The sequence below is a fragment of the Carica papaya genome, chromosome 6 (genome assembly GCF_054855325.1).
Source record: "Carica papaya isolate Zhongbai chromosome 6, ASM5485532v1, whole genome shotgun sequence".
In the NCBI taxonomy this organism is placed as follows: domain Eukaryota; kingdom Viridiplantae; phylum Streptophyta; class Magnoliopsida; order Brassicales; family Caricaceae; genus Carica; species Carica papaya.
Window position 1 is genome coordinate 32,044,719 of NC_142314.1, and position 13,100 is coordinate 32,057,818.

The 13,100-nt window shown below is 35.0% G+C and overlaps 2 protein-coding genes and 1 long non-coding RNA gene across 3 annotated transcripts; 2 read left to right on the forward strand and 1 right to left on the reverse strand.

Annotated features, from left to right (window-relative positions):
• Positions 1–143: 143 nt before the first annotated feature.
• LOC110825949 (non-specific phospholipase C3-like) lies at positions 144–3,565 on the reverse strand. Its single transcript, XM_022056502.2, has 4 exons — positions 2,890–3,565; positions 1,263–1,672; positions 827–997; positions 144–628 (listed from the first exon to the last, which is right to left on the reverse strand). The coding sequence occupies exons 1-4, from the start codon at positions 3,516–3,518 to the stop codon at positions 291–293; spliced, it is 1,548 nt and encodes a 515-aa protein (XP_021912194.1). The 5' UTR covers positions 3,519–3,565; the 3' UTR covers positions 144–290.
• A 1,966-nt stretch (positions 3,566–5,531) lies between these two features.
• Positions 5,532–6,130, forward strand: LOC148253530 (uncharacterized). The gene is made up of 2 exons (XM_088223397.1): positions 5,532–5,813; positions 5,960–6,130. Exons 1-2 carry the CDS (start codon positions 5,532–5,534, stop codon positions 6,128–6,130), a joined length of 453 nt encoding a protein of 150 aa, XP_088079523.1.
• Positions 6,131–11,315: 5,185 nt separating this feature from the next.
• On the forward strand, positions 11,316–12,778 carry LOC148253531 (uncharacterized). Its single transcript, XR_015821608.1, has 2 exons — positions 11,316–11,710; positions 12,246–12,778. It is a non-coding gene; the product is annotated as an uncharacterized LOC148253531 (long non-coding RNA).
• Positions 12,779–13,100: the final 322 nt, after the last annotated feature.

Genomic DNA, 13,100 nt, shown 5'->3' on the forward strand with positions numbered 1-13,100 from the left:
TTTTATGTTTAACTCCCAAAATACAAATGCTTGTTCTCTTTCTATTTTTTTTCTTCTTCTATCACTTTTTTAAGGGATAAAAAAGTTAAACTTTGATTTTTTTAATTCATTATAACAATATATATATATATATATATTATGGATTAACTGAATAAATACCTTTTATTTGTCCATACAAAACAAATAGAAGCCAAAATATAAAAATCAAACTTATAATTACTGTTACAAATTCAATATAAAAGTTAATTATAACTAAAACAAATCATATAAATTAAGTATTAGTTTTTTAATTAATTATCACACACCAAACAAGAAAACACTTTCTGGAGAAAAGTTTCGGAAAAAATTGTTTTTGTAGTTGGGTTAAATAATGAAACAATCTCATGCCCATCAGCTCCATCATCCTTAGCCTTTTTACTTTCGCTAAGGAATTTGTTGAAAGCATCTTGAACATACTTTGCACCATGTGAAGCTTTCATGTTTTCCACTAGCTTAAATGGATAAATGTCTTTAATGTGTTCTCCGGTCAGTACTGCTGCTGCTTGAACCAACTCTTCTTGAAATTCAGTTAGTGTTTCATCTTCTTCTACCTCAAAATCCCTTGTTAATATAGGTTCTAACAATGTCTCTGCGTATAAAGTTAAACTAAATTATTTATTCAACTTTTATTACTCGAAATAGACAAAGTAATTTTTTTTAATTAATTGATCAAACCATGTTCCTTCATAAGTTAAGAATGAGCCCAATACTAAATGTTCACTCATTCCTAACAGGGAAGATCTAACCAATAAAATAATGAAACAAATAAAATTATATAGATTGATACCTGGACAATCTTCTCTAGGGGTAGTTCTATTGATAATAGTATCAAAAGTCCCTGCCCATGCATCACGCTTTGTCAAGAACTCTTTTAGATTGAAAATCTTTTTCAAGGTTGCAGGAATAGATGAGTGCTCGAACTGGGACGTTGGTTCTGGACCCGATGGGCCATGTAACACTGTAATTGTTCATTAATTATTGTAAGAAATATTAACTTTTTATTATAATCTTTTACGATTCATTATGAAAAAAATGTATTTTTACCACAATTTTTCTAACTAGTTATAAAAAAAGTTTTTCAATAGTCCAAAAAAAAATTAATAACTGTAAAGAATTAATAAAAATTGAAGTTAAAATAAAATAAAATTGTTGCGACATATAGATATAAATTTTGTCGCAATAACTCGTTAAAAAAATTATTATTCTTATAGTGAGAATAGTACCTGTTCCAGGTTCAATCCAAGGAGAAATCAAAAAGACAGGAACCCTAATACCAAGACGATCAAACTTAAAGTGATAAGGTTCGGGACCAATTAAACCATCGGGATTAGGCACTCCGTCAATGGGAGTTGAAACATGATCATAATAGCCACCATGCTCATCATAGACGATGAGGAACAAGATTTCATTCCATTGGGGACTTGCTCTTAGAGCCTCATAGATTTCCTTCACCAGTTTTTGGCCCTCCAACACATTGTTCTTAGGATGATCATCATTGGCCTTGGCCGATAATACGTTGAAATATCTAGGTTCGATTACCGTGTAATTGGGAAGTTTTCCTTCCCGACAGTGCCTCTTAAAGCTTAGATCGTACGGATGGAAATTGTCTATGTGTTTAAGCTTTCTCATGTTTCTGCACACTCAACATCCATAAATTACATACTATCTTATAAAATCATAAAACAATCATGGTTTAAATAAAACTATTTGAATTATTAAAAAATATCATTGTATTTTTATAAAACACAAATATAAACTAATGGATATACTAACAACTGTTAGTTATTACACTAAAACTATTATATTCTTGTATAATATTAACGTGAATATAATTAAATAATTAGCTAAATAAATATATTAACATAATTATTAATGCATTTGAATTAAGAAATTTTAAGGGATAACATTTTTAATTTTCAAACATTAACAAAGATAAAAACTCGATTGTCCTTTTAAGCTTGCTATTTACAGCACCTGTCACTTGCTTAATATTATCTATTTATCTTGGTGTGTAATAAAAAACAATATATTCATATGTTATGTTACAAGTATGGGTATATATGATATATTTTTCTATATAAATGAAAATTAACTTTAAAAAATATAATTTTAAAATTTCTACTATATTTATACTCAATTTTAAAATATTTTTTTTTATTTTTAAATATTACAAACATAATTTTACTATAATATAATAATGTATTTTAATATAAAAAGAAATATGTTAATTTTTTTCCCTTCAAAATTTAAAAACGTGTCTAGATTATGAAGGAGACGTGCATGCACATGCACACACACGCGCACATATATATATATATATATATGTATATATATAACAAGATTAAGATCCGACTAATTATTAAATTATGAGTTTAATTTTTTTATTAATTATTAAATTGTATAGGAAAAGACATATATAAGCATATGATAAACCAAGATTCGACACATTAATTGTCTTATATATATGGTTAGCTGTCACCTTAATCTGCCATTGTTTTCTTATTCATGGATTCCCACTGGCCGGTTGGTTCCACATGTGGGTAATTCATTTAAAAACAATATATATATATATATAGATCACTGATGCATGCCTAGTATTTAATTTAGTGAAACAATTGGTTAATACGTAAGTTTTATTAAAACTCAATTACAAATATTTGATCCAAATAGATTAATTACCAAATAAAAAAAATGAATTGAACGAAAAGAGTTTAATACTGTTAATATTATATACTATATATATATATATATCTATCCATGTACGTATATGTATATAGGTACATGCAAATGTATATGGGGATTAGATGGTAATATACACTAATCCATGAAGAAAAGGTAAAAATTACGTACCTGTAGAAAAGCACGTTAGGGAAAGACTGATAGTAAATCCCAAAGGAAAACCCACTTTCTTCCATGGATTCAAACACTGTCTTCTGCGGAAACCCTTCAACCAACTTCTTCGTATCGTTGCTCATCGCTCCGTGTGACGTCGCAGAGTGAACATACAGCCTGTTCGGCTGCGTCGACGACGGTAACGACGAGAACCACCGGTCGCAAACACCAAACTCCTTCACCAAATCCTTGAACACCGGCAACGCCTCCGGTTTAAACCCGTTCATCACCACCTTCTCCGCCATGCCTTGCTGAATGCTCTCTGCGTTCTGGACGAACCCGTTCATGGTTACTTCCGGGTACGGGTCGGGGCTAAATGGTTTTCCGAAGACCTGTTCGTAGATGGCCTGGAATGAATGGCCCGGGTCCGGGTCGAGGTACTCGGAGTTGTCGCGGAAGGGAATTCGGGCGGAGTCCGGGTCGGATGTGGATAAAGGATTGGATTCAGATCCGTCGACGCCGTCGATTTCTGGGTTGAGGGATTTGAACCAGCCGAGTATGTGGTCGAAGGATCGGTTTTCTTGGATCAAAACGACGACGGTTTTGATGGGAAAGGAAGAGGAAGAGTTACCGGCGTCGGCTTCCATTGTGGCTGCCGTGAGTTTTGACGATCTGTTTGTTGTAAATGGACTTGTAGTTATATATTCTAATATTGTTAAGTTAGTGGGTCACTTGTATTAATAATTTGGTCTTGACTTGTCACGTCTTGATTTGATTAATATTTAATTTAATTTTTAATTATTGTAAATAATCATAAATAAATAGATAAATCTTTTTCCAATCTTGTGGGACAATAAATAAAAGTATTAAATATTTATGTTTGGTAAACAGCTTTGGCAGGTGAAAAATATGAGCTACTTTAGAATTTTGATTCCGGTTTGAAATTTTTTTTTAAAATTTTTAAAACATATTTTATAGTTTTCATATAAATTATAAAATATTTATAATTTATAAAATTAGCACTTTATCTAAATATGTAAAAATTTAATAATTTTAAAACACATTTGAAAAATTTTTCAAGCACGATTTATTTATTCTTAATACTAAAAATATCAAAACTTAAAAATATATATTTTCATTATATATCTCATTTTATAATAACAAAAATATCATATTTTACACAAGAATCTTTTTAAGATTATAATTTACGATTATAATTTTAAATTTCATAATTTTTTCAATTAACATTTTCTCTTCATCTCCAACTTTTATTTTTTTTTCATCTTCATCACGCAATGCCTATATTTATACATGTTTCATGTTTAGATTTTTATATCTATAATTTACTCATATTTTTATTAAAAAGGTTAAAAAAAGTTGAACCTTATTTGTGAATTTCAAATTTTGTTATAAATAGTAGAATGGATGGTATAATGAGACTTATTCATGATGGAATTGCGTTCTATAATTACGATAAAGGATAAAGTTAACATCAACACACAAATTATATTATGTATACAATGAATTTAATCATTAAAAAAATATTTATACTATAAATTATTATAGTATTGTAAAATACTTTTAAATATTATATTAAAAAGCATAAATTATTTATATAAAATATTTTTTAACGAGATGCGAAAAATGGAATTAATGGGAATAAAGAAATCATATGTGACGCCCCAAAATCCAATCAGAAATGTTAACACCTACTGGTGCTTTACCAAACAAAAACTTCCACCTGTCTAAACAAGCAAATCAATTTTTATTCAGAGGAACATCAAGAGCATCTGACAAATGTATTGACAATACTGCGAAAGGCCAAGTTATATGTCAAATTTAGTAAGTGTGAATTTTGGTTAGAGCATATATCTTTCTTGGGGTATGTAGTGTCAAGAAAAGGAATTTCAGTAGATCCGGCAAATGTAGAGGTAGTGGTAAAATAGGATAGACCAAGTACCATAGTTGATGTTAGAAGCTTCCTAGGATTAGCAATGTACTATCACCGGTTTGTAAAAGGATTTTCGAGCATAGCAGCCCCGCTCACCAGATTGACGAAGAAAGGAATAAAATTTGAATGGAATGAGGATTGTGAGAATAATTTTGGTCAGCTCAACTGGAAACTCACTATTGCTCTAGCACTAGCCCTTCCCTCGGGAAGTGGGGGCTATGTAGTCTACAATGATGCCTCTTGTTTGGGTTTGGGGTGTGTATTGATGCAGTCCGAAAAGGTTATTGTATATGGATCCTGACAACTAAATGTACATGAAAGAAATTATCCCACACACTATTTGAAATTGGCTACAGTGATATATGCTCTGAAGTTGTGGCGACACTACCTGTATGAAGAGACCTTTGACGTTTACACAGGTCATAAGAGTCTATAGTACCTGTTCACATTGAGAGAGCTCAATATGCGGCAGAGACGGTGGATGAATTTGTTAAATGACTATCGAATCCATTATCATCCGGGGAAGGAGAATGTAGTAGCCAATGCTCTCAGCCATATAAGTACCGGAATGTTGACCCATTTAATGGTAACTGAGTGGGAATTGTAGGGAACCATGCACGGAGTGGAAATTTAGGGACCGAAAAAGGGTAAATATGTGGCCAGTTTGAAAGCCCAGCCGACTCTGATTCAAAAAATTAAAGAGTGTCAGATGGCTGATGACAACTTACAATTAATCCAGAAGGAGATAGAGCAAGAGAATGCGACTGATTTTAGTTTATCAGGGGATGGAGTGCTCAGATATAGGGGTAGGATGTGTATGCCCAATAACCAGGACTTAAGGAAGGAAATTCTCAAAGAATCACACAACACAAGATTTGTCATGCATCCATGGGATATCAAAGTGTACAGAGGCCTGCAGAAGAATTACTGGTGGCATGGGATGAGATGGGATATTGTTGAGTATGTGTCAAGATGTTTGATTTGTCAACAGGTGAAGGCAGAACATCAGAAACCGGGGGGGTTATTGTAACTATTACCTATACCGGAGTAGAAGTGGAAGCAAATTTCAATAGATTTTGTGACAAAGTTACCAAGACACTGCAGGAATCAGGATAATATTTGGGTGATTGCGGATAGGCTTACCAAATCCTCACATTTTCTAGTTATGAAGATGTCAAACCTGGTGGATCACCTTCTTCGGTTATTGTGAGCGAGATAGTTAGACTACATGGTATTCTAATCTCTGTTGTCTTAGATAAGGACCCCAGGTTCACTTCAAGTTGTGGAGGAGCTTGCAGTCAACAATGAGCACAAAATTAAACTTTAGTATTACTTTTCATACCAAGACAGATGGACAATCAGAAAGAACCATACAAGTGTTAAAAGATATGTTACGAGTATGTATTTTGGATGTGGGAAAGAATTGAGAGGAGATGCTACCATTGATAGAGTTCGCTTACAACAATAGTTATCATGCTAGTCTTGGGATGGCCCCTTATGAAGCTTTTTATGGTAGACCCTGCAGGTTGCTAGTTTGTTGGGATAAGGTATGAGAAAAATAGTTGTTAGGTCCAGAACTAGTGGATGAGACAACTGCTAAGATATCAGTAATAAGAGAGAACTTGCAAGTAGCTTAGAGTAGACAAAAGGGGTATGCGGACAATAGAAGGAGAGATATGGTATTTGAGGTGGATGATCATGTGTTTCTAAAGGTGTCGCCTATGAAGGGTTTTTTTTAGATTCGGAAAGAAGGAGAAACTGAGTCCTCATTTCATCGGGCCTTTTAAGATTCTGAAAACAGTTGGTACAATTGTCTATCACATAGCATTGCCTCCGAGGTATATGGGGATGCATGATATGTTTCACGGTTCGATGTTGAAGAAGTATCAGCCTGAACTGACACATATTATACACCACAAGTTGTTACCCTTAGAGAAAGGTTTAACGTATGAAGAGAAACTGTTATGTATCATAGAAGGAGAAGAAATGAAGTTAAAAAATAAAACAATACCAATGGTGAAGGTACTTTGGGAACATCATTCAGAGGAAGAGGCAACTTGGGAATGAGAGGACGAGATGTGAATCAACTTTCTGCAACTTTTTTCAAGTAATGTTGTATAATGAAATTTGAGGGATCAAATTTCTTTTAAAATAGTGAGGATATATTGTAATAGTCTATATAAGAAGGAAAGGTAGGACTGTAACGGCCCCGGAAATTCAAAAGGAAATACATATAATAATCTGAGTGCAGAAGCGAAATAAAAGATTAAGGTTAATATCCCTTACACAATAACTTAAAAGTACTAAACAATATCACATAATAAGTTCTTTAAAAGAAATACGAGAAATGAGAAAAATAAAGGAAACTATAAAGTATCTAGCATCTACTCGCCGTTTTCTTATGGATCGGGTTTGGGAACTAGGTCCTCCTGATTTGAAATTGTTAAATAAGGAATGAACTACACTAGCTCAGTAAGGACATCACACTACATCACCGTCGCGGAAATAAAGGTTGCTAGAAAACCGAAAACAACCAATGGAGCACAAATTTCAAGCCAATACAGTTATTTAAAATAAAACCACTTACCCATTTTCTTACTATTGGAGAACTTGTGAAAACAACCTATAAATACAATAACATCATACAGATTACAATTTCATGTATAATTAGTAACATAAAATACATCATAAACCCGTATTCATTAACAATAACTGATTATCACCGTTTCTAATTTTCACCAGCCTACTAGTATCTATGAGGATCCATAGGGGTCCCCACTACACGTGAACCATTACTCTTAACAACCTTAATTCCAGGACTGTCCCCATACCCTGTCCGGTATGAGCGCCAAGACATTACTATTATCATTATTATTATTATTTCCATTAAAATAAATTAAATTAAATTTAATTTAATTTAATATAAAATTATATAAATAATAATTATATTCATACAATAATAATTAATAAAAAAAAAAGGAGGGTTGGGTGTTACAAGGACGGACGGTGAGGATTGGTTGGGAATGATCAACGGTCAGGAGGTGAGCATGGGTTGGGTATAAAAGGGCATCGAGTAGAGAAAAGAGAGAGGGAAAGAAAAAAAAGAAAAAAGAAAAAAGAGGGAAGAAGGGAAGGAAGATCGAAAGGAGTGTGTGATGAGGCGACTGAAATCGACTAGGAAAGACAAGATTAAAGAGAAATGTTGTTGAATCAGAGGGAGATGGAAACAAGAGGTAATTAAATTATGAACTTAAAGTTCTGTGTTGACAGTGTAGATAAATTTGCTAGGGTTCTATAGCTTGTAGTTGATGAATGAGTGAACGACAAGAAGAGAGAGTTTGGTGTGAAGAAGATAAGGAGCATGTGAGAGAATGAACAGAAGGAAAATGATCGGCTTAATTGGGTGTGAATTGAGTGATTTATATTTGTGTCTTTTTAGAAAAAATAAGATAAATTAGTCCTGTGTGCATGTGTGGTCACTTGATGGCTGAAAACAATATGTATAGGTTGTATTCCATGAATTGGAAGGCCAAAATCGAATGTTGTGAGTATGTGTGACAAAAAGCTGGGTTGAGGTCGTATTGGACTGAGGCACTAGGTGTCGACAAGCTAGGAGATGGAAACAAGAGGTAATTAAATTTTGAACTTAAAGTTCTGCGTTGGCAGTGTAGATAAATTTGCTAGGGTTCTATAGCTTATAGTTGATGAGTGAGTGAACGACAAGAAAAGAGAGTTTGGTGTAAAGAAGATAAGAAACTGCGTGAGAGAGTGAACAGAAGAAAAATGATTAGCTTAATTGAGTGTGAACTGAGTGATTTATATTTGTGTCTTTTTAGGAAAAATAAGATAAATTAGTCCTGTGTGCATGTGTGGTCACTTGATGGCTGAAAACAATATGTATAGGTTGTATTCCATGAATTGGAAGGCCAAAATCGAATGCTGTGAGTATGTGTGACAAAAAGCTGGGCCAAGGTCGCTTTGGACCGAGGTATTAGGTGTAACGGCCCCGGAAATTCAAAAGGAAATACATATAATAATCTGAGTGCAGAAGCGAAATAAAAGATTAAACTTAACATCCCTTACACAATAAATTAAAAATACTAAACAACATCACAGAATAAGTTCTGGAAAAAAAATACGAGAAATGAGAAAAATAAAGGAACCTATAAAGCATCTAGCATCTACTCGTCGTCTTCTTGTGGATCGGGCTCGGGAACCAGGTCCTCATAATCTAAAATAGTTAAATAAGGAATGAGTTACACTAGCCCAATAAGGACATCACACTACATCACCGTCACAGAAGTAAAAGTTGGTAGAAAACCAACAAACAACCAATGGAGCACAAATTTTAAGCCAATACATTTATTTAAAATAAAATTATTTACCATTTTTCTTACCATTGGAGAACTTGTGAATACCTATAAAGACAATAACATCATACAGATCACAATTTCATGCATAATCAGTAACATAAAACATATCATAAATCCGTATTCATTAATAATAACTGATTATCACCGTTTCTCGTTTTCACCAACATACTAATATCCATGGGGATCCATAGGGGTGTCTTCGCTACATGTGAACCATTCTCCTTAACAATCTTAATTTCAAGGCCGTCCCCATACCCCGTCCGGTATGAGCGCTAAGATATTAAACCTCAATACCCGTTTCGGTATAAGAGTGAAGTGGGCCGTCCCCATAACCCGTCCGGTATGAGTGCCAAATGACCAAGTCTCCATACCCCGTCCGGTATGAGCGCTAAATGACTAAGTCTTCATACCCCGTTCGGTATGAGACAACATTCACAGTAGGGTTCCATTTGAACATGATCCGTCCACCATCTCCTAGGATATCTAGTGAGGTTGTCACCTTATCTTTTTTTCTTTAGTCTCTGTTCCAAGTTAAACATAATCACGTAAACAATAAATATGCACCCGGTAATATAATCATATCTTAAATTCTAAAATCACACAGTGGTCAAGTAAGATAGTAATAGATGCATTTAAAACCATAGAATAGATAGACAAGATACCATAATGCATTTAGATTGTAACATAAATCAAACAGGAATCGATAGAGAATAATGTATGGTTCGGGCTCCATTAGCAACCTTAATTAATTATGCATATCTATTTACTTTGTACAAAATACAGTATTATCATTTATTCAAACTTCAATTCCATCATAAAAAATAGGGTGAGGGGTTCTTACCTGACTCGACGCCAAAAACAAAATTGTTACTACGTTTATGGGCGGTACTTGGGTTTCCTGAATTTTTTTTTCAGAAACTGAAATGCGCTTACGGTATCTATACATGTCCCTAATAATTCAAATATCAGACCCAGAGCCTACTCAGCCAATTTCAGAATTTTGGCACGGCGGCTCCGCTGTGCTCCAGCGACAGGCGGCGGCGATCTACCTCGGGTTGGCTGTTTTCAGCCGAATTCTGCCAAACTTCCATTGGTCCTGTGAGAAAACATACTTAGGGCCCTCGGTGGGCCGAAAAATGTAGAAAACCGAACTCGCCTGTGGTTGGGCTCTCTGGTGCGGCGGCTCCTCCGGCTCATGCTGCGGTTGGGTGTTTTGCTCCGGTCAACCTGTAGAGGAGGGAACCATGATCACAACGGTGGAAAAATTACATCGAACGGGAATAAGGAAGTTTTTCATCGGAGGCGAAATTCGAAACACCGTGCGGTAGCGTCGCTGAGCTTCGGCGGCATTTTTCGACCAATTGGCCAGTTTTTTCACTTTGATTTGGCCATGGGTGGGTTTGAAATCAAATTCTGAGCAAAGGGTAGAATTTTTACCTCATTTGACAGTCGAAAATTGCTCTGATGCAGCAGCGGGTGGCAACGGTTGGCTCCTCGGCGGCTGGGCTGTCTTCTCCGGCGAGGGGCTCTGGCGACTAGGGTTAGGGTTTGGGCCGTCATTCGCTTTTAATCTGAACCGTCCAATCGCGATTAAATAGGAAGTAAATCTGGGTCGTTCATCACGATTCAATCTGGGCCGTGCGTGCGCGATACAATCTGGGCCGTCCGTGCGCGTTTTTTATCTGGGCCGTCCGTGCGCGCGAGAACGGATCTCAGCCGTTCGATCGCGCGTATGCGGATCGCCCACGTGGCTCTCTCCCGCATGGCCTCCCACATCAGCGTCTCTGCCACCTGACACGTCTTGGTTGGTCGGGGTTGCTGACCGGGCAGCTAATGTGGCATAACTTTTCTAAATTATGTTTTGACCTCTGGTTTTCGATTTTTCTTTCAAAAATACCCCCAAAACTTAAATTTTCACCACTTTTTCCCAAAATTGTTTTCAATTAAATCACTAACCAACTTTTACCACTTATTATTATTATTATTATTTTATTAAAATAAAATAAATTAAATTAAATTCAATTAATATATATTTATATTTATATAGAATTAATAAAAAATAAAATAAAATAAAAATAATTGGGTGTTACACTAGGTGTCGACAAGCTGGGATAGGCGATGAAAACCGGTGTGGCCAGTGGATGGTCAGTGTAATGTGTAGTGGTTGTTGCCGTTTTTAGAAGGAATTGATTAAATGTTGTTGTGTGCGTGTGAGCGGTCGAAATGATAGGATGCATTTCTGTTGATAATTCGGAAAACCGGCTTTGACGATGGTGTTTGTGTGTATGTCATATGTGGCCATGAGTGGTTGGTGTAGCTGAAAATTGTTGTAAATTAAATTAGGCAGTTGTATACGCGTTGTGAGTGACCAATGGGGGTCTAAACTTACTATTAGTGTTCTACTTAGTTGATATTGGGTTCAGGTGGGGGCTGTGAGACCAAGGGTGACTGGTGGAGCATAGGGTGGGGGTTTGGAAGCCAGAAGGGGAGTTCGGCGGCTGTATGGACACAGCAGGTACAGGCTGCCTGGTTACAATTAGTTTTCTGAGTAGGTGGGGGGTTTTAAGGGGCTGTGGCAATGGATAGGGAGAATCAGGTATGGTGATGTGAATGGGGTGTTCTGTGTGATGGCAGGGGTTGTAGGGGAGAGTGACACTAATACTACTCACACAGAACACCCCATTCACATCACCATTACTCATAATATATATGTTTAAATATACAATAATATTGACTAAATAAATAATAATTTTTACCTCTTAAAGTCCAAAACTTATTTTCTCATTTTTGTAAAAAGCCTTAAAATACTCCTTATAATTATTTGAAAATTTTTCAAGTTTATTATTATTTTATCTTCTTTCTACTTATAATGTTATTTTCTCAATTTGCAAATGTATTTGATTCCTTATTTATTTTGTCTGAATTATTGATGATGTGGTGTCCATATAATGTATTAGTGAATCTATACAATTGCTGCTGATAGTGTTTTTTTAGGTGTTAAACTTTTACAAAATGTTTATAACTCTTCTAATAAGAGCTGTAAATTTTAGGAAATTGACGAACGGGAAGAATAGAATCGGTAAAGGAGAAAAATAGAATCAACACACGAAGTCTTTCAGAGGAATTTTTGGGGAATTGTAGGAAGTTTTTCTGGTTCCGGGTTATTGTTTGGGAAGAATACTAGAGGTATTCGGGTTTGCTGGATTTCGTTTGGGTAATAGGGAGAGAGCCTGCGTTCTTCAAGGAAACTCAGCGAAGGATTACCAACCAACCAAAGCAAAGGAATGGAGAAAGAAAGGGTACAATGGGACAAAGGGATTGAGAGATAAAAGCTTAGGGATTTTTTGAGCGTCTAGATTGCGGGATTGCAGGCTAGGGATGAGGAAGGAGAAGCAATAGAGTAGGAAAGTACACCATCAGGCTGGTCTTCTCTCCTGAGCTTTTATGTCATTTGCTAATTTTTCTGTGAGCATTTCATTAGATTTTGTAACAGTAAAAACTAATTTTGATCTAGAGCTGATTGAATATTTAGAATGAAGTTCTCAAATTTTTTATCTAAATGGTTAGTTTCAAGTTGTGTTTACGCTTTTATAATTTATGTTAGTGTAGCTATTGACGATGATTATATATGTTTAGTTCAATTTATATATGGCTGATAATCTGATTGTTTAAGGTAGAAATATATTGGCTGATGTATCAACTCATATATTGAATGGTAAAGGTAATATAAGAGCTTGAAATTTGACCTACCCTTGTTGAGAACAGAAGTTAGATATCTAGCAAATTCTCCTTGTAAATATGTGATTGAAAAGGAATGGTTAATGGTGTCAATGTATGCTTCTGTTTGGTTTGATTTGCATGGTAAGAGGATAATTGTTTCTTCTGTTTAACCTGTCCTAAATTAT